This window comes from Catharus ustulatus, chromosome 3 (genome assembly GCF_009819885.2).
Source record: "Catharus ustulatus isolate bCatUst1 chromosome 3, bCatUst1.pri.v2, whole genome shotgun sequence".
Classification (NCBI taxonomy): Eukaryota; Metazoa; Chordata; class Aves; order Passeriformes; family Turdidae; genus Catharus; species Catharus ustulatus.
This window is the reverse complement of record NC_046223.1, coordinates 35,152,514-35,180,178: the sequence shown is the minus strand read 5'-3', so window position 1 is coordinate 35,180,178 and position 27,665 is coordinate 35,152,514. Positions and strand designations below refer to the sequence as shown.

General features: G+C 36.2%; 1 protein-coding gene across 4 annotated transcripts in view; it reads left to right on the top strand.

Annotated features, from left to right (window-relative positions):
* SMYD3 (SET and MYND domain containing 3) overlaps nucleotides 1-27,665 on the top strand; it is a 386,727-nt gene that overhangs the window by 49,215 nt on the left and 309,847 nt on the right. For 3 of the 4 annotated variants that reach the window (XM_033056656.2, XM_033056657.2, XM_033056654.2), the window contains exons 2-5: nucleotides 82-145; nucleotides 6,945-7,052; nucleotides 8,141-8,198; nucleotides 10,920-11,056. In XM_033056656.2, coding sequence (XP_032912547.1) covers nucleotides 82-145; nucleotides 6,945-7,052; nucleotides 8,141-8,198; nucleotides 10,920-11,056 — 367 coding nt within the window. Of the gene's footprint in view, nucleotides 1-81; nucleotides 146-6,944; nucleotides 7,053-8,140; nucleotides 8,199-10,919; nucleotides 11,057-26,826; nucleotides 26,899-27,665 lie in introns of those variants that run through there. The other variant, XM_033056659.2, reaches the window with a different exon arrangement.

The window sequence follows — 27,665 nt, the reverse complement described above, 5'->3', positions numbered from 1 at the left end:
TTGGAAATTTCTAGTTAGATAAGAAAGATAAATAGCCAACTCCATCTTGTATTTATAACTCTTTTTCTTTTTTCTAAACAGGAATGGAGAACTGCACAGGTGCTCTCAGTGCAAGGTTGCTAAATACTGTGGTAGATCTTGTCAGGTAAGATAAAACTAACAGCTATAAAGAGTTTAAGAAAATAGGCATTTCAATACTTTTTTAATGGAGTCTCCATATATTTTGCATGTTGTCATACCTCTACACTGCAATTAATTTGTCGTTTTGGACAGGGTCGGCAAACATGCTGCCTTGTTTTATTTCAGTATTTTTATAGCTATGAATATGAGATTCTAATCAGTACAAAACTAAGTTGAAATGTGTGGTGTTTGACTGTACTTGGTGAGAGGGGGAGGAATAACTCTTAAGCTTGTCTTCAGGCTGAAAGCCCTAAGTCAATTTTGCAGTAAAACAATTTGTGTTTCAAGAGTACTTTTTATTATGGTAAATTCTACATTCTAGTTTTTAAAGAGGAAATAAGGGTCAAGAATGCATTGAGAAGTCCTTAAGGAAAACTACATCTCTGAGGAGGTTTTTCAAGAAGAAAGGTGGTACATGGCAGGAGGACAAGGGGTAAGAGACTTAAGTTGAAAGAAAGTTGAAAGATCAGAGTTCTCATGGGATACAAGGAAAAGCTCTTGACAGCCAAGAGGTGGGACAGGCTGGCCAGGGTGTTTGTGTGATCTCTGTGTTTGAGGGTTTGGAGACCCTACTGGATAAAGCTCTGAGCTGGCTCTGACCCCAGAGCTGACCTTGCTTTGCAACTAGAGATCTTCATAGATCCATTCAACCTGACTTATCCTGTGATTCCATCCTATGAAATATTTCTCAAAGGTGAAAATTCTCAAAGGCCTAAAATCTTAACTTTTGTATTTGACTAGATCTATAGGATTGTCTTATAGAACACTTGAAGTTTTAAATGGTTTCTCATAGTTTTGCACTGTGATTTCCTTTTTTTTTTAGTGGGAGGGTGAGGGTTAGTAGTGTTTGGCTTTTTTTTAGGGGGTGTGTGTGCATACTTTTTTTTTCTTTTCCTAAATAGAGAAAAATGAAGAAACTGGCTAGTGGTCAATGTAGACTAGCAGTAATGCTCTAAAAATTTTAAAGTTCCAACAATAATGGAATGAAAGTATTGTAGAGTGGTTTCTGTTGGAAGGGACCTTAGAGATTGTCTAGTTCAATGGGCAGACATCTTCCACTAGATCAGGTTGCTCAAAGCATTGCTCAAAGCATGCTGTTCAACCTTGGTATCCCAACCAGGGATGGAGCACCTACAGCTTCTTTGGCCAGCCTGTTCTGGTGCCTCACCACTCCCACAGTAAAGAAGTTCTAATGTCTAAGCTAAATATACTCTCAGCTTAAAGCCATTCCCCCTTGTCCCACCACTACATCCCCTTGTAAACAGCTCTTTTGTAGACCCTCCCTTTGATACTAGAAGGCTGCTGCAAGGTCTCAGCCTGTCTCCATAGGAGAGGTGCTCCAGCTCTCTGGTCATCTTTGTGGCCTTCCTCTGGTCTTGCTCCATGTCCTTCTTACATTGGGGGCTCCAGAGCTGGATGCAGGGTTCCAGGTGGGGTCTCAGCAGAGCAGAACAGAGCAGAGGGGCAGAATCCCCTCCCTCCCCTGCTGCCCACACTGCTCTGGATGCAACCCAGGACCTGTTAGGCTCTCTTTGCTAGAAGTGCACATTGCTGGGTCATGTTGAGCTTTTTGTCAACCAATACCCCCAAGTCTTTCTCCTCAGGACTGATCTTTTCACACATCATGTGCTCCTATAAACAATTCTGCTTTCATATAATCTGTAGTATTCTCAAAATGCCACAAATCCTTCCTTTTGGGGATTAAAACATATGGAGAGGGAAAAGAGGAAGATCTGTCATTTTGATTCATTGTATGGCAAATGTGTGCAATGTACATTAGATGCTTACTGTAGCATCAATAATAATGCCACAGGTAGATTTATTATGGGACATCATACAGAAGACATGGCCTTAAAGACTATAAAAGACCAGAGTATTTGCAAGGTAAGTTTAAAACAAATATCTTCTAGGAGAGTCATTGGTAAAGCTTCTGTTGGCAGGTCTCTAATGTGAATTGACACTGCTGGCTCTGACCTGCAAAAGCAAATCACAAGATGTGATGCAATAACCTGTTCCAGCTTAGGTGTAGAGGCAATGGAGGTAGCAACTGGAGCTTCCTCTTTGAGAAGCACAACTTTGCAACTGCGTGAACTTTCTTCAAGGGGTAGCCTGAAGCCATCCTGAGTATCTTTGCTTTGGGCTTCCAAGCTCTGGAGTTTGCACGCTTGAAGTCATCCATAGTTGTAGGAAGGGATTTCAGTGAGACAGGCTACTGCTGCTAAAAGTAATCTGCACTTCACCTGCTGTGTGTTTGCAGTTACATAATTACTTGAACTGTTTATATAAATAAATTAATATTGAATTAATGTGTGTAATATCCTGTGGTATTAGGTAACGATGGAGAATGACAGGGAAAAAAAAGTTATTTTGTAGTCAAAGCAGAGAATTTATTGGGATTGATGACTTGAAAGAGGTGATACAGATAAAACTGAGACAATCCAGATCTCTTTGCTCTTGAGAACTGTCCATTGATTCATATTTGTTCTAATAAGCCAGCTAAACCATTGTGCTGCTCTGTTTTTATAGCAGCTGTTAGGAAAGCTAAACCAAATGCTTTGTGCCCTACTTGGTCTCTGTAGTTTTAGTGCAATTCATTAATATGTGCACTTCTAATTGAACTAATTGGTCAACAAATAAACAGCAGGCTATTGATGAAACTGCATTTTGCACATTTAAAAAAGTGAATATTGGCAAAACAGGACTATTTTAGTTTTATAAATACAGGCAACTTTGAAATGCAAATTATGCAGCTGAATTTGCAATTCACACTTAGTTGCAGAATGATTTGATTATTTTTGAATGTGTGATACTGCAACTCAAAACACTTAGGCTTAAAACCTGTTATTTTTCTGGAGTTTTGTAATGAATACATTAAATGAAATCAGAATTAATATAAAAATTTGACTTAGAACAATTTAATCTCAGTAGGTGTACTGGATCTAGAATAAAGGTGGATTTTGTGAAAGAAGCTTAAATGTAAATGCAACAGAGGGTTTATATTTCAGAGTGTATAAAAAATAGCCATTTTAAAAGCTGCAAATATCTTGTAAACATCTTCATTTGTTTTAAAATGTCAAGTGGTACAAAAAGCTATCTTTAGACTAACCTTAAGGAGAAGAAATAGTCTTTGGAAATGTTTCTCTTTTTTTGGAACTTGCAGTGAGAATAGTTATCCTTTAAGGGAATACGTATGCAGAGCCAGCAGTCCTGGAAAAAACCTATATACAAACCAGAATATCCAGGTTTTACAAATCTCCATAATGTCTATTTTTAAGATTATGAGTGAATTCCAAATTTAAAAGATTCCCATTATTTTTCTTTTTCAGGCCAGTTGAAGCAAGCTGTTTTCACTTTTACCACTTTAATTTAAAAAATATTAGAAATGTGGAACTGGAACTTATCACAAGAGATCCTTTAGGGTGACCTTTTGCAACTGAAATCTGATTTCAGGATCAAGTACATATAGATTTTTTGCTTTTAATTTTTTTTCCTTTCAGTCAGACCTCATTGGTTTTTGCCCCTATTTGGCATTTCCCTGTTGTAGCCACTTTTCCACTTCCTGATGCCTAATTTCATGGGCTGTCTGCCTTCTAGCAATGTTATGTTGTCTGGTGTCTCTCCAAAGGCAGGGTTATCACAACTGCTACTCCTCATAATCACTGTTGTGATCACCCCGGCAATGTTTATTAATATGTTGTATCCCATAGACTGGGGATCAATGACATACATGATAATCCCTGAGAAATGGAAGAGTAATTTCAGACAGAATTCAGAATGTGATATTATCAAACATTATTGAAATACTGTAATAAAAGTAAATGTCATAATTAAAAAAAAAGACATTCTGTGACAATTCAACCAATCCCTTGGAAATTATAGATTATTTGTTTTAACAGATCAAAATCTTCCAATGGAAAAATATCCTGCTTTGATTTTTTTAAAATCAGCTCTAGTCTTTAACAGCTTTTTATTAGCCTTTAATCTGCAGGAAGCATTCTTTTTTTTTCTTTTTTTTGATCTTGCATAGAAGGCAAAGGGAAAGCTTTGTTTCATCAGCATTGCTTTAGGATTTTTTGTAGATTCAGGCTCCAAGGGGAGACAGCTATAGCATATGTCTGTGAAAGGATGGATGTGCATTGGCAAAGTCGCTCAGCTGAAAATATGCAAGACATTTCAGGCATTTCTGAGGGGTCTTTGCCTGTGACCTGAGGCAGCAGGAGGAATCCTGGGTCTGGGTTGTGCAGGGAGGTGTTGGAGCTGGTCTGGTGCTGGTTCAGTGGGCAGACTCTCAATCTGGCCCTGGCAAAGAGCTCTGTGCTGCACCATCTCTGCAGCCATGTGGGTGCTGGCCGTCTTCATTTGGGTGAAGCCTGAGGTTTTGCACTTGGGATGCATTGAGATTGAAGGAGAGACAATGCTTTGGGAGGAGATTGCCCTGTGCTGTTAACTTCCTTTGCCTTCTTCTTTTAGTGTTCATTTCCGACAGGGCAAAAAGAAATATTTGCAAAATTGGAAGACCTTCCCCAGCATGGAGGGGGAAGGATCTTACCAGGTGGCCATGTCTGTGCACTACAGTGTTTATACTCGTGCTGGATATAGGATATAAATATCTCTACTGAAAACCAAAATACACAGAATTAAGAAAACCCTCCTACCATGAAATGTGGGACTAACATAAGTACAACCAATAAGTATTGTTAGGGGCTGACTTTAAAAGTAGGTCTCTCCAGGGTCAAAAATTCTTATTTTCATGTTGTCCTGTAATTTGCATACATTGTGTATGGATTATAAGAAGAAATATTGTTGAATTTCATTATAATTAGTGCATTTGGAGCTTTCCTCTTTCTCCCTGACCATTCGGGAATAAGTGACTGGCAATCCCCATTCCAGCTCCTTCTGCAGAGGAATCAGTGACTCCTTTTTAGCATCAGTTTTGGCCAAAGTACTGTTTCATGAAAGGCATGTGTTTGAACTATTCTCATCTCATGGGAATGCTCTCAAAGAAACATGGCATATGATGCTGTGTGGTACAGCATATTTCATCTTATTAGAGCTCTATTGATTGGGTAGTTATTAATCATTTTGATGTCACCTCTAGCATGTTTAAAATTCTGTGCAACATTTATGTAGAGGAAAGAATTTGACAGATAAAGTCTTACTCCTAGGAACATTTTTAGTTTAAGTTGAATAAAAATGCCAATATAATTATATTACACAGAATGATGTCTGGACATTTACAAGCATGACCTTGTTTTTTCTAGACAAAGATAATTCTATTCAGCACTAAATACTTAACTTTTATTTGTCAGACAGCATGTGACACCAACTGTATTTGCATTAATGCCTTCTTGGTGTCATTTTAACCTCTTGTAGAATTATGAGTAAAAGAAATGAGATCACAGATCTGTCATGTATCTGAAAGAAATAAAAAGTTCAATTTATTTATTGTGTATAAGCCACAGGGGGAAAAATCGTGAATCCTGAATTAAATATAATAAATGCTACTGAAACCTAGTTACCTGAAACAATTTCTTCACTTAAATTCAGCTTAAGAAAAAAATTGTGTGATTGCCTTTAGAATCTTTATAACTCGTATGTCAGCATCTCCAGGTCTGATGTGCCCTTACACATAGCTCTGCCATTTTCTAGTTTTTAAAAAATTGCTGAACATGTACTTAATGTTGGACAATAATTTTCTCTGTGGCACTCATCTAACAGAAACTGTTTTTCTGGTTACATGTTTTTTTCCCTTACTGCATATTTGTGAGAAAATGTCACCTTCAGAACCCCTTGGTTCTGAGTACTTGTCACTGTAGCAAATTTTTATTGTGCCCAGTTCTTTAACTTGCTTTTTAAACTATTTTTTTAAACTATTTGAAGCAGCTGTGTGGTGTCAAACATAAACTGTGAATATGTGAATAAAATGTATAAATATGTAGTCTGTAAATGAATGGACTTGGAGTTTTTGTGTATTATAAACAGATTTTTCTGCTTGTAGAGACACAAGACAGGAAAAAAAAGTAATCAGAAATTTTCATGTTTCTTTAGCTGAAGACTCATTCTTGCTGCTCTTCTGCACTAATCTTGGGGCAACAATGAATGATTTAGAAAAAAAAGGAGATGTATTTCAATGTTTCCTTTATCTTGTCATCCTGACTCTTCCCTGCTATGGAAGTGTTAGTCTGGCTCTGCCATTCTAATCAAAGTGGCCTATGAAATAAAAATTTCAGGTTTGGGTAATACATACAACTAAAATATTTTTAGTTCTGTCTTCTGTTTTGGTATCAGTCACCATCCTGATCTGAACTGTGAAAAATGTCACTACCAGTGGTCCCAGCTGTGGGCATTCATACCTCATCAGCTCAGGGATATTTGGGGACACTTTTTGCAGCACTGAAAACCTGGCCATTGCATTAGAGCAGCTGCATTTCCTGCAGTGAATGGACTCTGAAGCCTCTGCAGTCTTGGTTGCTGAGTGAACACGTGCCTGGAGTTTTGTGTGTGTTAGGTAGCATCCTTTCTAGTTCTCTCCAATCTTGGGAAGTGAGTGGCTACGTACTGTTGCTGCTTCATGCCACAACAAATGAGAACCAGGGTGTGTTGTTTTGAGCATGTTTGTGTGCATATATGACTGTAGATAACTATATATATATATACATATATAAATATATATATATGTGTATATATAAATTAGTAGGGTACAGGTTATGTAAAATAAAATGCACTTTATTTTCTTTTTCTTCCTTTTTAAAATATCCTGACAGAAAGAAGCTTGGCTGGACCACAAGCAGGAATGCAGGTGTCTTAAGAGCATCGAGCCCAATTTTCCTCCAGACTCTGTCAGACTTGCTGGCAGGATTGTTTTTAAACTAGTAAGTGATGTTCTTTTAGATTGATTCAGTGCAGCAAAATCTGATAAATGCTTTCGTGCTCTACATTTTTAATGTAATTATGAGCTACAAGGCTGAAGTGACTGGGAATGCTGAAAAAAATTAGATTACAAATTGCCTTACAAGTTTACTGATTACTTTACAGAAATGCTGAAAAGATCAAGAGATTCCAAAATGGACATAACTAAGCTCAAGGGATATGTTTATTGACTTTCTTTTCCTATGGCTATGTAGTAGCATTCTAAGTTTATTCCTGCCTGGGAGGAGAACATAGGGAGACACTGTTTTCCCTTCAGTACTACTGAAGTTTTTGGTGCCTTTCTATTAACCTAATGGAAGCCTCATTCAGTGTTTGAATGAGTGGTAAGGACAGAAGCACTGGTGGCTAGCCTTTTCTTTAGAGGGCATAATGCTGTGCTTTCCATGTTGGATTCTCTTAATCTCAATTTCCTTTATTAATATTTTTCTAAACTCTCTTGGAAGTCTAGGGTGTTTGACATTCCCGCAGTTTAATTACTTTATGTGGACTAAATTTTCTCTTAGTTTAAGCAGCTTATAAATGTGTGGGATTGTAAATCAAAAGGGATTTGCTATTTTTTTTTTTTTTTTCTGAACCTGCTATGATGATGTCTGTGTTGGATAAAAGTGCAGGCCTTTGTTGTGGTATGAGGTGACAAAATGTGATTGCACGTTTATTTTATGCATTGTTGCAAAGAGCTTGTGCATGATAGCTTTTAAAGGGCAAATGTGTACCTAGCAATACTGTGCATTAATTACAGTCACATGAACTCACAAACTACAAACCTCATAAACTGATTTCAATTATGCTCTGAAGGGCTAAAGCAAGTTACTAAAGGTAAGCTGCCGAAGTGTTAAAGAAATTGAAATTAGTAGAAAGTCTTACAGCAACAAAGAAATTTCGTTTTTTGGAATAGTTTACGCAAAGTCCTGGATTTATGTTGATGCTGTTGGCTTTACCTAGTTATCTTACACGGAATAATCAGTCTTGTAGAGTGTTTTCAAGATAAAACATGCTATGTAAGTGTTAATTATCTGTTTTTCCTCTACAGCTCAGACAATCAGTATGCCCTTCTGAGAGACTCTACACTTTTTCTGATCTTCAGTCAAGTAAGTAATTACTAGCCAGATTTTGGGAAGTACTTCCAAGGTCTGCTTTACGAAAGGTCCATCTGATTTTCTTGCAGCTTGCCTTCTGCAGGTTTGCTCTGTAGAGTAACAGAATCAAAGACAAAAACCTTTGTGGGAAAGAACAGTTATTTCAAAGATAAAAGGAAAAACATGTCTGTTGTCTTGAAGCAAAACCTTCACCTGATTTTTTGCTTTAGTATTTTTATTTTCACAAAACCTTCACCTGATTTTTTGCTTTAGTATTTTTATTTTCACATTTTACAATGAACATCTTGCTTGCTCATTTTTTAATTTACCCAATGTCTGCCTTACTACAAACATTGTCAATATTTCTACATACGTATACAATAGTACATATATTTTTACATTGAGGTTTTACTTTTTTAATACTTATGTGCTATTGCATGAAGCTTCAAAATAACTTCTAGAAATAGGAAAGTTAAATTTAAAAGGAATATGTGTTTATTTTTCTTCAACATGACCTTTTAATAGAGAAAAAAGATGAAATTGTGCAGTTATTACTTTTGCGGCGGCTTCACAAGGTTCAACTGCTTAGGTAGAAAAAGATACTCAGTACAAATGTTGAAATATGAAACTTTTTTTCATTTTTTTGGCATCTTGAAGACTTATAAAGGAAGAAATACATACTTGGTTCATTTTTGCATCTTGATAAGAGGGATTTTCTGGAAAGTAATGTGAATATTTTGATTACCTCAATGTTTATTAGTATTATTCAGAGTTTTGGCTACAAACCAGCTTGATCAATTGGTATAGTTAGTTGGAAATAAAACCCATATAAACATAAAAAATTGCAATATGTAGTATTAATTTTACTCCTGAACACCCTGACACTCTGTTGCCCTCTCCCAAATTATAAGGGCAATGCACATTGTTACTTTTGCTAGCTCTCATTTATCTTAAGACTATTCTTTCCTTCCTTAGTTCTCTGGGCTCTCTGTATGTTACAGTAATCCAGAAATCATCTTTGTTTTTGCTTACTAAGACTCAGTGTTCAGAAAATAGTTTGTGTGCTGTATTATGGGGCAGATATTTTGCTACTTTACTTGTGTAAGTATAAGAGTTACACAATTAAATCCCCATGTCTTATTTAGAAAATTTTTCATAGGCCTTTTATAGAATGTTTTCTCCCACACCAGGTTTCTTAAACAATTGAAAAGTTTTTTAAAAACAAAAAATGAAAAGATTCACAAATCTCATTTCATTTTGCTTTTGGCCTTGTTTTCTTATGTGCTTGAAAAACCAGTTTTTGATCATTTTCCATTAAGGTTCCCATGGGATCTTTTTCTGAATCATTAGCTCTGATGTCCTGGACAGATTCCAATGTGGATAATTACATTCTGCTTCCATGTCTATCAGTTCTCCCTAAAGTTCCAGTTGGTTTTGGTATTCATATTCACATCTGTCCTAAGCTACAGTGTCCATTTGTAACATGCTTCTTATGTGATTTTTCTTCTTTAGTCTAGGGTTGTTTTATTTGCCAACAGTGAAACAAACCATGCCTTCCTCTCTTTGTTATAATGCATTTTGCAATGTATTACAGATAGTGTAAGTAATTCACATGCTGTCTTGAATAATTACATTTGAAGGAAAAGCATTTTTGCTTTCAAAGGAATATTATATAAGAAATACAAGTATGTGTTTGTAATTTTTATTTTTTATTTTAAAAAATCTATCATTTCAGTCATCTAAAAGATTGCTGCTTCTCTTGAAGGCACAGTCCTCATACTTTTCTATGCCAGAGATTTTCTATACATTGTGAAAAACTTATGTTGGGATTTCTAACATTTACATTCATTCATGCTTGCAAAATCACCTGCAGACATCCACGCTGTTAGTGGCACTTGGATAGGGCTGTGAGCATCTATAGATGTTTATAATAAAACAACATTTCACCATTATGCAGAGATAAAATTGATTCATAGTGCATCATAAATCTCTGCCTTTTGTTATAGACTGGTGCTTGAATATGTTCAGCTTCTCATTCTCCATTTTGTACTAGCTGGTAGGAAGAAGGAAGTGTGAAGCAGGTAGGTAGGCAGTGAACTTGGTAGGGCAGCAGCAGTTTCCCTTTCTGTGTTACCAGACACCTGATGCATGCATTATCACTTAATTAGAAAATGAGTCACTGTGATTCTTTCTGCTTCAGGATTTCTATTTCTATGAATAGTAGTGCTTTATAATAAAGTGATATTTACTTCATATTCTTTCATATCATAGTTTACCAGTTGCTCTGTATGAAACTCCTTTTTTTCATAAATACTTTTCATCTGCTAGCATAAAGTGTTTCTGATACATCTATGGAGAGTACAGTATAAAAGTATGTACTACTGCATAAAGTTCCATAATGTGGTTAATGTTACAAACCCAGATGCCTAATTTTTGTATGTAATGACTTACATCTGCTTACACATCTGCTTTATCTATTGGCTTTTGATCTTGAACTTGCTGTCATATCATATGATTTGGCAGTAGCAACCTGATAAACTCTACTGCGTGTTGATAGGTAACTGTCACAAAAAATGAAAAATGTCTGCCCTCTGTCAAAATTGCCCTCTGTCAAGATTAATTCCTGGGCTGGAAATGTCTAGACTGTATGGCTGACATTGGATGTTTTCAAAATGTTGGTGAAATGTTCTGTTTATGACCTGGTCTACTTTTTTTCCCCCCTTTCCCCATAAGATGCTGAACGGTTAAGTGAAGAAATGAAAGATGGCCTCAGGCACCTTGCACAGACTTTGCAACTGTATTTGAAAACTGAGATCCAGGATGAGTCTCAATTGCCACCTGCAATTGACTTTTTTCAGATCTTCACAAAAGTAAGTGTTAAAATCTGGTTGCTTGACAACTCATAAATTATCTTTTCCTTGTGTTCACGATTTATTTCTGAGTGGGAGTTCAGGGGATACATTCAGAATGTGATATATGACAAAGTGAATTCAAACTATTTCTTTTTATTCAGTCAGTAGAAGTATAACTTTAAAATAATTGCAACACTTCAAAATTAAAGCAGTAGCCAGAGGATATTTTTTTCTTTTCATTTTTAAAAATTATCATGTTACAGTTGTTGGGTGAGAAAAAAAGCAAGAAAGTTCAAATATAATTGAGTCAATCAACCTGAGTAATTTTTTCACAGTAATAAGGAGCATATAACATCATTCTTCAGCTTAAAATTTTGCTGTCAAGTGAAATGTATTTGCTGATATACTCCCATCCCATTTTGTCCTTTAGAGGTATATGCTAATGTTTCCTACAAGCTGCTTTTTCCAGAGACATGTGGATTATTTATTCTGAAAGACAGTATATAAAGTATTTAAAATTATATTACACAGTATGTAAAATGTATATTGTGTTACTAAGTAAATAGTGTTGGTTTTTGGTGTAGATATTTTCTTACTTTTAATTCAGGAAATTAAATTCAAACAATGCTAGTAGAAATATTTTATATGAAGAGTACTCATAGTTTTAACGCCATTTAATTTTTTTTTTGATTTTTGATTGATTGATAAACTCTGTTACAAGATTTATCTTAACTTATTTATATTTTGATTGTTTTAGTAAGTGTATTCTTATGAAGTAAGCCAAAGTATAACATTTTCTTTGTTCTGATATAAATAAAAAAAGAGCCTCTTTAGGGAAAGTGAAATTAAAAATACTATAAATTATTTTTTAAACATTTAAGATAATAAGAGAAATCTGTTTGCACAGTTACAGCACCTTCTTTTTTATTTATTTTTTTTTTCTCTTGACAGGAGTAGGAGCAATATAATCAACTGTGTTGTTTTTCTGGACTTTTTTTCATTGGTGATTAGATTGCTGTGATGTAAAGTTGCAATTTCACCTGAAAAAAATCACACAGTCTGAAATAGACCCAGACAAAAGGGTGCATAGATAAAACTCCTTAAGTACTCCTTCATCTCCACTCAAGCTGTTCTATTGCCTTGTGTTGGCATGCTGGTTTAGCCTGAACTTGGTCAGAAGCATTTCTCATGAAACATGCAAGTTGTGTTATCTGGTGTAGAGAATTTGTGCAGCTGAAGATAAAACTGATTATCAGATGATGATCACTGCCTACTCAGCTTGAACTGAGTCGCAGCTTGTAAGAAATTCTTTCCAAATGTTGTTGCCTCCTACGTAATAGTAAGCTTAAGATGGAAAATGGCCATGTGGCTTTACAGAAACAGTGTGATGTTTACTAAACACATTGGAACACTGGTGATGATAATGCAGAAGGTTTTTAATTTTTTTATGTACACACGTGCACAAGCATGTGCAATATGTGTGCCTCCTCTCCCCTCCCATGTATTTTACCAAGGTGACCTAAGTGGCCATCAAGGGCAGAGGGAAAGCCAAGACTTCCCAGCTCTATATCTTGTTAATTGGAAAACTGGGGATGCTCCTGTTAATGACATTTGCCCCACTTTAGCTTTGGTATCACAAAGATGTTTTTAACTTGATGTATTCCTTATGTTGACTGTGAATTTTTCCCCATTATATTGAATGTAGTGCAAAGTGCTGAGGTTTTAAGTTGTTATTTTCAGTGTGGGGTTTTGTTGTCCATAAAACTAGGGCTCATTTCCTTCTTTTGCCGTTTTTGCTTAGACTGTCTGATAGTCTGCTCTGGAAAAATGGACAGCAAATGACATAGACCTGTCATGGGTACACATACTTTATATCATTAATACTAAAAATAACTGGCAGAAGGGATAGGAGAAACTGACTGGACAGGTGAGTGGTTGGGAGAGAAGAGCAGACAACAACCATGTGCTTTACATGAGTAAAATTACTATCATGTTCACAGTTCAGTCAAGCACAACATTCAAGCTTGTTGTCACTCTCTAATTTTCCATTTGGCATTTTGCAGCTTTCCCAATTTGGTTGTCAAACGAGTTTGTTATGAGTGTGATATTGTATTAAAATATTAATTTAGTATTCCCTCATCCCTAGGGAGGTAGTAGCAGATGTTTTCTGCCATTCCCATGGAATGTTTGGAAGATGAGCTGTATATCCATGCATTTTTTTTTTGGAAGCTGAATAGGGATGCTTATTCTCAGCAGGTAAAATTTAAGACTTTGGAACTGTAAAGTCTGTGACAAGACTTTCTCAGTCTCTTCTCTGTAGTATAACTCTAAAGAAGACCAGCTGTGATGACTTGCCTCTGTGGTCATAGAATAAAGAAATACTACAGATACATAACTTCAAGATGTAATCTTGTTTTCCCAACTACTTCCAACATTCCTTTCAAGTTCAGTAGGTGCTTATTCGAACATTGAACTTTTTTGGATCAGTTCTTTCATTGCATGTCACAAAAAGATCCAGTCAAAGGTCATTTTTTATTCTGTTTGATGCTGGATCCTCAAGAAGGAAAATAAACAGACTGCCAGACAAAAGAGAAAAATTATCCTGTGGTGAGGTGACTAAATTCCAGATGGTTCTTGGAAAATCTCCAACCTGATTTAGGTCAAAAGAGCTTCTTGGAAGCTCTTTTAAACAGTCCTCCTCCTCTGCTGTCCACTGCTCTTGTCTTTGTGAAAATTAATTATACTTTTATTCACTTGCTTGTGATGCTTAATAGGCAGAGAATCCCCCTGAGTGCTGACTTGTAGAAACTGCCCATTGAAAATCAAAGAAAATTTTGTGATTTCTTTTCATGGGGGCAGAATTTCACCCCAATGTCTTTTTAGTTTGCATGAGATCTGTGGAAAATACCAGTTGTACTGGATGAGGAGGTGTTTCAGAAGGGTTATGTACCTTTCTTTCTGACAGTGTTGCCCTGTCCTTACTAGACAATTTGCTTTTGTATCAACTGTCCTTTGAGCTGGTGTTGAATTTTCTCATTTTTGTTATCTGATCACTTTTTGCAAGCTTCAGTTTATTTAACGTGCCATTTATCAAGGTTGTGACTGTTTTAAAATTCTGATCCTCAGAATTAAATAGAATTATCTGCAGCTAATTATGTGGTAAGGCTTTAACTCCACTGAGACATTTTCTAATGTCAAGATAAATTTTTGACAGCGTGGTTTTATGGTTTAATGATGTTTCCATAACCTTGAGATAAAATCAGTCCTTGCTTTTTATTCTTCAGCTTTTACTTACATGTGTGAGGAGGTGGCCTGGAGTCCTTTGAGACATTTAATGGATGTGGGATAAAGAATTAAAATTTTTGTATACATTTATGGTCCTTTAAACGCTAGCAGACAGAACAATGTGAACCGCTTTAAGAAAATGAATAAACTCTGTACCTACCATGTTGACTGTAAACCTGTGAGTGACTCTACTGGTGGGAATCAGGCCTAATACCTTTTAGACTTAATATAGGCTTGGTGTTTTACATAGAATTGCAACTACTCCTACTGTGTCAGAATTGTCTTTTTAAACATTTTGAAATAGTTGGAAAATTTTTTTCCAATTAATGAGAAATTAAAGAGATACTGATGTTTGATAGAATGATAGCCATTTTAAAGAGATCCTAATTTCAGGTCCTCACATTTATAAGAATAGTAAGGTGTATGCTACCTCTGTCATTAACTAGCACTAAGATAAAATCCAGTGACACTTAATGAACTGTTACAAGCAGACTTCTAGGGCAGTTTAATAAACTTGAAACAGAATTTTAGTGGACATAAGTTTTCTCTAGGATGTTTTGATGAAGCTGTTGATTAACTTTTTGGGAAAGGATGGTGGATTGAAGATTTTAGGAAACCCCATATGATGCCGTTTTGGGTATTGGCATTTTTTTTGCCTTTTGTATGTTTTCTGTATTCTTCACACGTTTGTAGCTCTGTAGCCTAATTTTCCCATTAATTTTCCATGGCCTTTCCTTAGGTAGAAAGGCAAAGCAAATTCTAGAGCTCCAAGCCCACGGGGGTACAAGGCTCCAGTGCTATCTTGGTTCTTCCTGGGAGCCATGGCTGAGAAAAACTCTTGGAGATACATTGTTATGGACAAAGCACAGCTAGTGCTGAGGGGTGGATTCCAGAGAAAGGGCTTGACCTGGGGAGAAATTGAATCACCACTTGTCCTCCTTATGGTGCTTCTTATCAACTATGATAATTTCCTAAAACCTAGAAATATGTAGTGATCCCTGTGAAGGTTGGTTTTTGTGGACATCTTTCCATAACTGTCCCTGAAGGCCTTCAAATAAAGATCCTCTTTTACATTATCTCCTTACTAAAATTATATTGTTTCATTTCCAAGTTGGAAAAAAGGCAACACATAGAGCAGAGATGATACTTACAGTAATTTCACGATTACAAGCCGCACTGAGTATAAGCCGCACTTCCGGGGTGTCGGCAATGTTGAGGTCTTTGTCCATAAATAAGATGCACCGGACTGTAAGCTGCACTTTCGTTCGCGGCGAGGATCCATGTGCAACTTTCACAAAGTTGCCAAATAGTAACAGAATCGCGGGAACGCAGGGTTTACTGGCTCGGCCCTGCTCGGGGTGGCCACCAGGGAGCGGCCCCAGCCCCACTCGCCGCTGCTTTGTTCATATATTGGCCGCTCCTGAATGTACACCGCACTTCTGGTATGGGAGCAAAATTTTAGTCAAAATGGTGCGGCTTGTAATCATGAAATTACTGTACTTCCTGAAATAGCAGTCTTTCTAATTCTTCTCTTGTGCAAAATTTCTCTTCTGGACAGTATTTTAACCATACGTGGGATGATAGAGACCAGACAAAGAATTTTTAGCTTTCTGAAATTTTCAGCCTTTCCTGCAGTTCCAGTCTTTGACACCTTTTTGTTATGAACAGATTCTACTTTGAAAGTAGGTGTGCTGCTTTCTTTCAGTTCACTATAGAGGTCACACCTGTACATGTGGGAGGTGAGCAGTCCTCTTTATGCAGGTGGTGGATGTGCTGCTCACCCCTGTCTTCTCAGGAGCTGTTCTACTCTTTCCTTTTCAGGTCAGTTTAGAATTGACAGAGATCAAAAACAGGTCTGAATGACTGTAAAGTCTAGGATAGTACAAAAAGAAGTGTCTGTATGTATTAGAAACATGTGTGCAAGTTTTATATATCAGATTGATTTCTTTTGGTCTTACGTTTTTGAGGTTTGTGAAATTGCCGTTAGAGTAAAGAAGAGATACGAGTTTGATGCTGCAGGCCAGTTTCTGTGTCCATAAAAAGTTTTAACCAAAAGGCCACTTGTCTGTTTAGGCTGTTGGTGTAGTTGGTGTTGTTTTAAAATTAAGAAGTAGTAAGGAGGCTCTATAAAGTGCAGAGGTACATGTCTCAAGAGGCAAAGTGTCCTAGTCTCTTTAAAAATCCTTTATTTAGCCTATAAAAATTTAGATATATTTCTCTTGTTCTCACTTTTCACTACATACTTTTTGTTCCACTCAATGCTTCAAAAGAATTTTCAACATAAAAGGTATTAGTACCAATTAAAAAGAAATCTCACTGATAAAAAGGATTTTGATATGTACCTGCATATGCAGAAGAGAACTAGGAGCTAAGCAGTGTCACTTGGCCTTTGTAAAGTCTGAATACTAAATTATGGTAATTTATTTGTGTCCAAGTTAAAGGAAATACTTAATGATATGACTGATAAAGTGTATTTCATCTTCATTTTGCTCGTTCAGATTTTGTAGGCTCAGTGTTCTCTGAGAAGACCTTGGAATACAAGATACATCTGCCTGGTCAAGATATTCTTCAGTAATGCTTTCAGTAGGTTACTCTTACTTAGGATTTGCTGGTTAATGCAATAATTAATATAATCAGGGAAATTAAAATTGATTTATCAAGAAAGTCAAAAGAAATACTAGGGTAAAGTTATGAGCAGGTTAGAGTTGTTTAAGACATACAGGTGAAGGTTGCTTCCTGATGCTAGGCTTGCTAATCTAATTAACTCTGGATGCACTTGTTCAGTTTCCTTGTGATTGGGAGGCTGTGAAGTTTTTTTTTCCTGGAGACAGGAAAAAAAACCAAGTGCATGTTTAATCCATCATTGTTCTTTGTGTAATTTGAAGCTAATGTACCTTGCTACCCTGTCTCATGGTAAATTGAAGACCAGTACTGACAAATTTATTTTAAGTCTTGACCCAGGAAACTATTTTGCAAAAACCTATTAATTTTGATAGTTCTTTTTCATTATAAATTCCAAAGTCTTATAATTTCCAGGAATTATTATATCTGTAGCAACATTGGTAAAACTTAGGTGCTCAACACATTTGGTAGTCTTCTTGACTCTTCTTTTTATTTTAGAGTTTTAGGAATACGTTCCTGCTCATCAAACTATATCAGAACCTTTTTCTCTGAGTGTTGCCATCTTTAAGTCTGCTGCATGAGATTTATGATTATCTTTTTGCCTATAGTGCTATTGATTTACTTGATAAGGTGTTTTTTTTTGGTGGGAATACGGGCATGGGAATATGGATTCTCCAGTTCTCTGTGTGTGTGGTTTTAAGGTATTAAAAGCTGCAGCCTTATAGCTGTGAGGAACTGACTTGCAATCATGAAAAATACTGTGCTAGTTACTGCCAAAATAATTTCTGGAGAATTTTTCTGTACTCTCTTTCCAGTGTATTCCACGGGAACATAACAGAAGTCATTCTGATAGACCTTCATAGTTGTACTGAGAAAACATGAATGATCACTTGCCTAACATGTATTGTTGATTCTGAGTTGCTGTCTTATCTGGCAAGAGGGGAATAAATAAACTAAGATCAGCCTCTGCAGAACACAAACCCAAAGGAAATGGGAAAAGCTAAATGTATTAGGAGAAAACTGAGCACTAGTTTGTGCAGCACAGAAAACAGCCAGAATTTATTTGAACATTCTGAACATGAATGCTCATGAATGAACTTCAGCATTTTAAGCTCCTTTTTTGATGTGAACCAGTAACTGAGACAGAAAAGTTCAGGTACCTGCACATGCTTCCTGACAAAATAGCTCCCTTGGATTCATTAGACAAAATTTGTTAGCCTTGGGGAAGCTTGGATGAACCAGTGTCACTTGATGAGCAGAGCTGTTTCGTCCCCAGATTGAGAACAGTACTAGAAAAAGTGCCTGATGCAGACTAATCTGTGTCATGACTTCATTCTGGGTCTTGGCTCTTTTGAAGAAGAGTGATTTTTTGTAATTTCAAGGTGTAAAAAAGTAAGGGGCTGGTATTTTAGCAAAGAAGGATAAGGAAAGACTTGGGGCTATTTAATAATTTGTTCCCTTGGTCTGGGATGACAGACCTGGTGTCGCTTGTTTCCCCTTCAATTCTGCTGCTCTTGAAAGCACAGGAGTATGTAGAAAATCTGAAGTTGATCTTACTTTTAATTTAAATTGGCCTGTGATTTCAGCATGTCTGTTAAATGGCAATAATGCTTTTCACTTGTGTAGTGCTTCCAATAAGCCTCAATAAGAATTTGAATAAGATTTAGCAACAATTCCTTATAGTTTTCTTGTGTACCAAACAAGTATTTATAAGAAAATTAAGGCTATTAGAAAGTGTTCTTATTATGAACTTTTCATAAGAGTTCTGTAGGCCACTCAGAACCAAACCACATCTGTCCTACCATGCAGTGTTGCTGTCACAATCTGCTGCTTGTTACTACAGTGGAACAATGAGCAAGTATAAAGAAGACTGGAATATGCACAATTGTTTTTAAGAGCCTACATCTTAAGTTGAATCTTAAATTTTGCAGAAATATTTTATACTGCTGCTAGGATTTGCATTGTATTTCTCATGATGTTTATTTAGCTCAATGTTGTTTCTTGAAGTCAGGATTGCAGAGGAAGTGGCAACCACTGTGCATCAGCTTAAGAAGCAATAGTGTAAGTAGAGATTAGAGAAAAATTAGGAAACATTTTATTAAAATAGAAAGAAATATTGCAGCAATACTCTAGCATAAGGGTGATAAAAAGTCTGATAAGACTCCTTTCTCTTTACTTTGCCAAATGAAAGTTGAGTCACCACAGGAAGTTATTTTTAGCTAAGGTGATTTTTCAGGTTTAGTGATTTTCTGTTATTTCCCCATTGAATTACAATTTGTGCAGATAATTTTCCATAGGAATTACCTTAATTTTCAGTCACAGTAGTTACCTTGAAGAGGTAAATTTTAAATTAGAGTTCATGATCGCAATTAAAATACAAGCTTTTGCTAACAAAGCTTGTTGCAGTGAAATAAGACTCTAAGACTTAAATACTTCAAATTGAACTTATGATATAATTGGGGTTCCCTTATTTAGTTGTATGTACCATCTGTTTTACAAACTTCCTGTAGTATAACAAGCACCAGGTGTACAAAATGAGGTAGAAGAGTTTTAAAACAAGAATATATTACAAGGAGTGGTTGGGTAGAATTTGTAATAATTTGGTTTTGTGTGGTAGGAAAGAAAGCTTTGTTCTTAAAGGGTGAAGGGAAGTAAAAAGAGTAATTTTTAAGGAAGTTAATTCAGCACAGCTTGAAAAGCATAAATTGATAGAAAAGTTACTGACTGGAGTGGGCTAATTTGGTGGGGGGTGTGAAAGGAAAGTTGTATACTTCTTGTTCACTTGACACTTCTGATGTGCTAATTTGAAAGTAATAAGATAGCAGAAAACAGTTTAGAGAAATAAATGGCAGGGTAGTGTAGGCTATTTTGCAACAGGTTGGGTTTTAAAAAATTAATTAATTAATTAATTAATTTTCTAATTTTTTTAGGTTTTTTTTTTTTTTTTAGTGTAGAACTGGAAAGGACCCAGGTGGCCAGGATATTAATTACCATTACTTTGCCTAATTCTGCTTGGAGCATACCCACAAAACACACTTTTTAAAAAAACAATGGTCTCTGACATGTTATACACACCGGTCTGTTGTCTGTTTTCTGGCATCCTTATGGAAGTGAACTGGAAGCAGTAATGATTAAAAGCTTTAGTGGTTCTAGCAGTTGGAGTCCATGCAAACAAATGTGTGGGTTAGGTACCTTTTATGTTTAGGAAAAACCAGCATGAATCAAGGTCATGCAGATGTTTAGTAAAGATCTGAGTAGTAAATGAAAGCCATTTACATCCTCTATCAGCAATTTTAAAAGCCTCTAATTGAGGAGGATAAGCCTGATACCTGCTTGTAATGCTGTTGTGCAGAAAAGTGCTCTATCCTTGTCTTTAGTATGACCTGAAGTGGGGTTGCTTAAAGCATTTTTTGTTTGTTTGTTTTGGCTGTGGCAGAGCTAGGATTTTGTGTGGAAGGATTATTAATCAGCTCTGAGACTTGTTACACATGTTTACTGGATGAAAAGGCAAAAAACTCTTTTTCTTCAGCATCTTATATTCCAAGAGCATGTTATAATTCAACTGACTATCAATCTACTGCGATGTCATTCTGAAGAAGCCATTTGGTCTAACTGTGGTTTTGAAAAATGCCTTTTCCTGGCTAACTTTAACTTTACACAGTTACCAAAAAAAATTCTTGACTTAATGATGATGTTAATGGGTGTACTTCCTATGTATTATTAAACTCTGTAATATCTTGTCATGGCAGAAATTAGAAAATATAAAAATGTGTAAACAAGAAGTACTCACTAACAGCAGGATGTTGTACAACATTAATGGTTCCTAATTGCAAGCTTGCATCTTCTTGGAAGCAGCTGAATTTAGGTAGAGTTCTGATGTCTCACAATGGCCCTGGATGTTGCTGGTAGTATCAGTAGATAATAAATCATAGTGCATGCTCTTGGGTCAGGGCTAAAAGTGAATCTGTATATGTGTCTGGTAGCTTTGCATTCTGGAAGAAACTGATCCATTGGTAGAGATCTGCTGGAAAAGCAAACTGAAAGAGCTGGAGTTTCCACAGCAGTAAGGGTTTTTTGACCATGAAGTAGCCTGTTTTTTGGGAGAAGAGTAAGCGTATACACATCTACTTTCCAAGCATGGGCTTGCCAGTTGTATTTCTTTGAAGTTTTTATTTTCAAGTCAAGGAATTGCACTACAGACAACAGAATAAATAAAATTTATACTGGCAACTCTGTCCATGATAATAGCAAACTGACTAGCCCAGTTTAGTAGAAACAAAATTGTATGATTTCTAGTAACTCTTTTTACTACTATCTAAATGTTGTAGATTAATGAGAAATTACATTTGCAAATTTGATTTTCTGTTAATTCAATTTCTAGATGAGATGGATATAAGGGAACATGGTATTTTCCAGTTAGGTCTGAGACAAACTTTGAGCACCACTGTTTTTTGTCAGAGCATTTTTTGGGATGAGCATACAGCTATTTGGAGAAATTTAAATGAATGTGCCAAAGTGTGAGAAATGGAGGTGATGAAAGGCTGGTGAGTTCCTACTCATTTGTGTAGTTCATCGTATTCTATATTAATTATGCTAGTATTAGCCTGTACACATAGGGGAAGTGGGAAGTTGTGAATATATGTTGCTATATGGTTTTAACCTTTGACTAGAGTTGTGTTTTCAGTGTGGAAATTGAAGAGATTTCTCTGGAGTCCATTTTTGCATTGCTGTGGAGAGAGGAGAAGTGGTGCAGAAATAAGATAAAGCTTGTTACATCCTGCTTGTTGTATCAAACAAGTACATAATAACAGCAATTTCTATTAATCTGCTGCCTTCTCCTGAACTGTTTTACTCCAGAGATCTCACAGTCAGCTTTCCAAGATGTGAAGGTAGGAGTGTGTTACATGCTGTGATTCAGTGGCAATTGATTTTTCCTTGAGCTAGGGTTAAGTAGGGAATGCTTGATTGTCTGATGATAATTCTGTAATTAGTATTCTCAGTGATTAGAAGTCTCATTGGGTCTCATGAAATGATTTATTTACATGTAGCAATATGAATTAAGGTGTGTATTTGCAGCTTAACAAGTTTTCTCCTGGTGTCTCATCCTTCCAGTGGACAGCTGTTGTACATCTCCTGCCATTTCAGAGGGGACATGTTAGTTGTCTTAGTTCTTTATGGCAGAAAAAGAAACAACTCCTTTAGACCAACAAAATTTACTTACTTGTTACGGTACTGCTACTAGCAAATGAGAAGCTCTGAGTCCCACTTTTTAGAATCAAAATTGCGCAGAGAATTTGGAGGACCTTAAAGAGGGAGGGCAGGTGACTATTCTAGCTCACGAAAGCAAATGATATTGATTAAATATGGGTAATGACCATTTGTGGAATTTAGAATAGTGAGGCAAAGTGACTTTGATTTATTGTTCCAAGTAAAACTGAGTTCTCAGGAAAAAAGATGCAGCAAAAGATCTGGCCATGGGATCCCACAATGTTCACTTGGTCTTTTTGGAAACCGGCTAGTCTTTTTAAATAGTCAATTTTACTCTTCTCTCACTAACACTGATTTTGTAACTGGATCTATGTGAAAGAAGATTTTATATCCAGAATGCCTGAAAGATTTTTAAGGCTGAAAGATAATTTTACATAGTGATGGTGATCTACTGTTCTGGTCCAGATTGCAGATCTGTTGGGGAATCATGTGCCCAAGCATGTATGTGCTGTTTGACTTGGCTATCCGTTCTGACCCTGTGACCTTGTGTGTTCAGAATCTAGTAGATTGAGTGTCCCATCATTGATTTAATAGAATATGGAACAAGATGTGAATGTACTCATTGCTTCTTAAGAACAAACAGGGAACAAAACTTGATTTTTTCCCACACTGATTAGTTGCCAGAAGCTGCCTGCACCCGCTCACATGTCATTCTGTCTTGGTAAATCAATCTGCCTCCACATACTTGTCTTAGCTCCTCTGTGTTCTGGGAGATGTTATGTTGGAATTATGATCAGCACAATGTATGTTCAATGTGAAAAGTACACCATGGAATGATAACACTAGCAGCATTGCACATGCTGTTTTGCTATAAGTTAGGAAGAATTAATTAGCACTGCTATTATTAAAGTGTTACTAATTAATGTTACACTATAGTCATATGCTGTAAAAAGTTTTCAATAATCTGTTCAATAAGCTGTTTCACATATGTAACAGACATATGTTGTTATGCAAAAGAAAGGTAGCTGAAATCAGGATTGCCTGGGGTTTTATTGATGTAGATGCATTTTCTAGGGAAAATGAAACTGGAGTTTTATAGATCACACAAGACTTCTGTACATGTAGATTCTACAGAGGGGGACATGAGTCTATGATCTTTGAAACCCTGAGAGAAGACCTTTAATGAAGCTTGACTTTATGCCAGAATACTCTGAAGCCAGTTTGAAAATATTATTGATGTGTTTATTAGAAGTTAAGGCACTCAACATCATAAAGGAATGCTGGAGTACTTTGGAAGTTAGGATGAAAACTACTTTAGAAGTATTTCCCATGAAAACACTCTTGCTCTTTGATGCTTCCATATGGCTGTGGCAAATGTGTCTGCTCCTTTATTTAAACTGGCAGGGAACCTGTAATTAAAGTATAGAAAGATGGACTGGAAAAACATCATGTCTTTACTTTGAGAATTCAGCTGGATTTCCTAGCTATAGGGGTATTTTTATTTGTAGAAAAGTAAGACATGCTTGGAAATGCAGAAGGCTGCTTTGATGCTCTCTTGAGACATCTGTCCTTGATTAGCTGCTTGAACCAGGGATGTTGTGTGTTTGTGCCTTGTTGCCAGGGAAGCTGTCATTGATAGCTTCTTTTGAGAAAGGAGAAGCAGCAGATGAAAATGTACTCATTTGCTCCTTCATTCTGAGGCTGAAACATTCCCCAAATTAACTCTTGCACATTTCAGTTTTTGAGGTTCTGTGACTGAATAATTGGGAAATAAGTTTGAAGACTTCTGTGCAAAAGCATAAGGGATAGAAAATACACTGTAAATAAAAATGTTGAGCTACAGTTCATCCATTCACAACTACCATGTGATTGAAAAGATACCCTGTAAGCAGCATTTGATTATGCAGTTATTTGTATTAATGGACTACACCCAGGAAAACTTACTTCTGATGTGTTCCTAGTACTTGGTGAGTTAAAAGAAGCAATTATCTTTTATATCTTCCAGTGTGAGACAAATTCCTTGTCTGATGTCTAGTAGTTTAAGCTTCAACAGCTGTTGCCAACAGCCTACCTGTCTAACCTAAATAGGTTTTGGATTGCGCCAAAATATTTTTAATAAATTCTTTTAATAAATTAGGGCTTTTGGGAATTTCTTTGGGAAGTTCCCTTACTTATAAGGAACTGTCAGTGCCTAAACTGAAAAAGATTGTTAGATTTAAATACAAATAAGAGTCTAAATGGCAAATTGAAATTTTAATGTCAGTGACAGTAAAATAAATAATTAAGTATTTTGAGATAATTTTGATAGTTTTCCAGCATTTGTGTCTTATATATTTGTAGAGATGAGGCTAGGATAAAATACTAAGTTGAGTGGTGTGTTTATTACAGAGGAATTCCTAAGGACTTCAAATCAATGTTGGTTTTTTCCTAACTGAAATACACCATTTCTTCACAGAAAAGGAGAGACATTGTGATACTTAAAACTTCATAAACAGATTTAGTACTGCTGTTCTTTTAGGAAAGGTCTGTCTTTCTCTTTGGTTCTGAGTGACTTTCTCATTGCTCTGTCCAAATGGGCCTGGTGATGCCACACTTGCACAACTGCATCCTGTGGAAATTTCTGACTGCAGGAAAGCATTGTGCAAGCAGAACATGTCTGTAGGCAAGGCCATCTCCTACAGGAAGGTCTGAAGAGAGCAGAAGAGACAATCCAAAGGTCATTTCAACATAGGCTTTTTTATATGATGCAAAATAAAATATAGAAGACTTTTCACTGCAGTATTTATTTTCTGTTCTTGCAGTGTAACTGGATTAACAGATAATGTAAACAATATTAGTGTTATTTGTAACTGCTTTTGACATTTTGGATAATGCTACTTTGTGTGTCAAGAAACCAGTACATGGAGATTAAACAAGAATATAAGAAATAATCAATTTATTTTGAGCATGATTTGCTATTACCCTGCTACTTTAGTGAAGATAGGAGTTATGACATGACATGATGTAGAAATTTTGGACATGACATGATGTAGAAATTTTCAGCAAAATCCTTCATGAATTTTATGGTTGCAGTGGAGTTATTTCTGCCCTTTAAAAAGTATGTTACAGAAGTGATGTAAGATTTAATGAGACTCTCTTTTCTTATAATTGAAAAAGTATAATTGCCTTTGGTGGAAGCTGAGCTAGAAAACAGGAAATGCTGATCATGTGTGACACGATCTAGGATTGAATTGCTCGTGTTTTTATTACTTTTGGCATTTATCTGAAATTTCCTTTTTTTCAGCATTAGAAAACACAGTGAAGAATAATCTCAATGCATCTTTATTATAACTGGAATTTCTGTGTAGGCTCAGCTTTGTTAGGAAAACTAGTTGTGATTGCTGGGTAATTATAGGGTTGGGATTGTCCTTGGAAAGCCAGATGCAGTAGGTTACTGTGCACGAATTACAGGCTGGCAGACTTTTTGGCTTTCTTTAAAGGGATGCTGTTGTTGACAGTGGCTTTTTGTTTTTTGACTAAACACAATCCATTTTGATAGAGCAATTTTCAAACTCATTTGTCTTTATCAAAAAGGGACTACATCAAGCTTTTGCAGGCCAATTTGGACTTTGTTTGGAATAACATGACTGGTGTTTAAATGTGGTCTTCAGAAACTTCTTTGTTAACAGAGGCTCTATTTGTTCCTGTTCTCTTCCTAAACAGCTTGCAAAGGGCATAACTAGTTCACATCAAAGCTCTGGTTTGTCTAACAGCCTGTTAACATCAAATAAATAAATTAAGCTGAACTAGGTCAGTATGTTGTGATCTAATCATATCAATGCAATGATTTGCTCTTTTAAAAATACTATTATAATTTCAAAGATTGGTGTTTCCTGAAGCTTTAACCTGAAAAAATAAGCTCTTGTATGTTTGACTCAACCCCCCTTTTTTTTCTTTCTATTTAAATACAGAAAATAGTAACTGTTCTTAAGGTGAGAGTAGAAAACCAAGAAACTGCTTGACATGCCTAAAGAAAAGAAGCAAGAAAGGCAGAAGTAAGGGTTGGGTGACCTTTTTCTATTCTCCCAATTAGCTTCTGGTGGGGAGATATCAGATCAATGAGAAAAGGCCCAGTGTTCCAGTTGCAGTGGCATTTTATGTAGCATTTCAAAGTAAACAAGCTTTGGATCTTATGGCAAATGGTTATAATGAAGCCCTTTAAAAAAGGAGTAAAACACCTAGTGTTTTAAATTTGGAGATTTTCACTGGTTTTGTTGCTATACCAAACAGACCAAGAGATTTATGAAATTCTGAAATGTTCTAGAACATTTTTACTAACTCAAAAATATTTTGGATTGGCATGATACAGAAAAAATGGCAACTCATTCTTGTGGCTGAGCCCTGATCATCACTTTCCCTGCTGTAGATAAGAAGATACAGGAAAAGGAGCGGGGAGAAGGAGTAGAAAAGGACAAGTAAAGGTTTCCATTTGGTGATTTTTATTTATTTTTGGTCCATATGCATTGGATCCAAGATACTGGGTAGCTATGGACAAGTTACAAGTTGGCAGGTTTGCCTTGACAGCTGTTACCTTGGATTTTGGAATATTTTCCCTCATCAGTGGTACCATCTGGCTGCTCTGACATGATAGTTCTGCTTCATCAGTCTTTGGTAAGTTGGGTGGAGCTGTGGGAGCCATTTCATCCTGCGATTCTAATGCTGTGTTGCTGTAGTACTGTTATCTGTAAGAAGTCAGAGATCAAAAGGTAAGGCCTGAGGGGAGAAGGTAACATCAGATTTGTCATGTCTTAGGCTGGTGTGACTGCTGGTCTGTTGATTTGAAAAAAAGTCACTGTCAGTTTTGAAATGAATACAGCCTTTGGCTCAGGAAATTCTTAAAGCAGAAGTTGGTGGGTACTGGGATGGATATATTGGTGGAAAGATCCTTCTCTCTCTGTGTATTTACTACTCATTTTCACAAAGAATCTAGTCTGGGCTGGTCAGAAACTTGTTACTGTGCTTGCACATCCACATTTGTTTAGATCTGGAATAGCTGTCCTTTAATGATGGTTGGTTAATCCTGTTTATATCTATGAGCCTACTGCTGGAATTCCCCATCAACTCACATTCATAAAAATAAGAATTAAAACTCCCTAGCAGAGTAAAATTAAATCTTACGTGTTCCAAATGCATAGAAATATTTTAAATAGATGATGTTGTTTAGCAGGATGGATATTAAATGGTGTATGAAATTGTAGCAATCACGGTAAATCTTAAACCTTATAATGCACACTGCTCTTTTTTGTTTGCTCATATGCTCTCTCCATACCATGTGAAAATCATTAAACTGGTGTAAAATGATTCAGATAGCTTTGCTGATTTTGGTGGAGAGCATGAGAAGCTGCGTCTCTATACATTCCAGAAACAAAGTATAATGGTTGCTAGCAAGGAGGAAGCTGATTATTAATGTTGCTTTTATGGTCAATAGGTGGAAATGATTTGCATTTGATTTTTATGTGGGAAAGTGAACAAA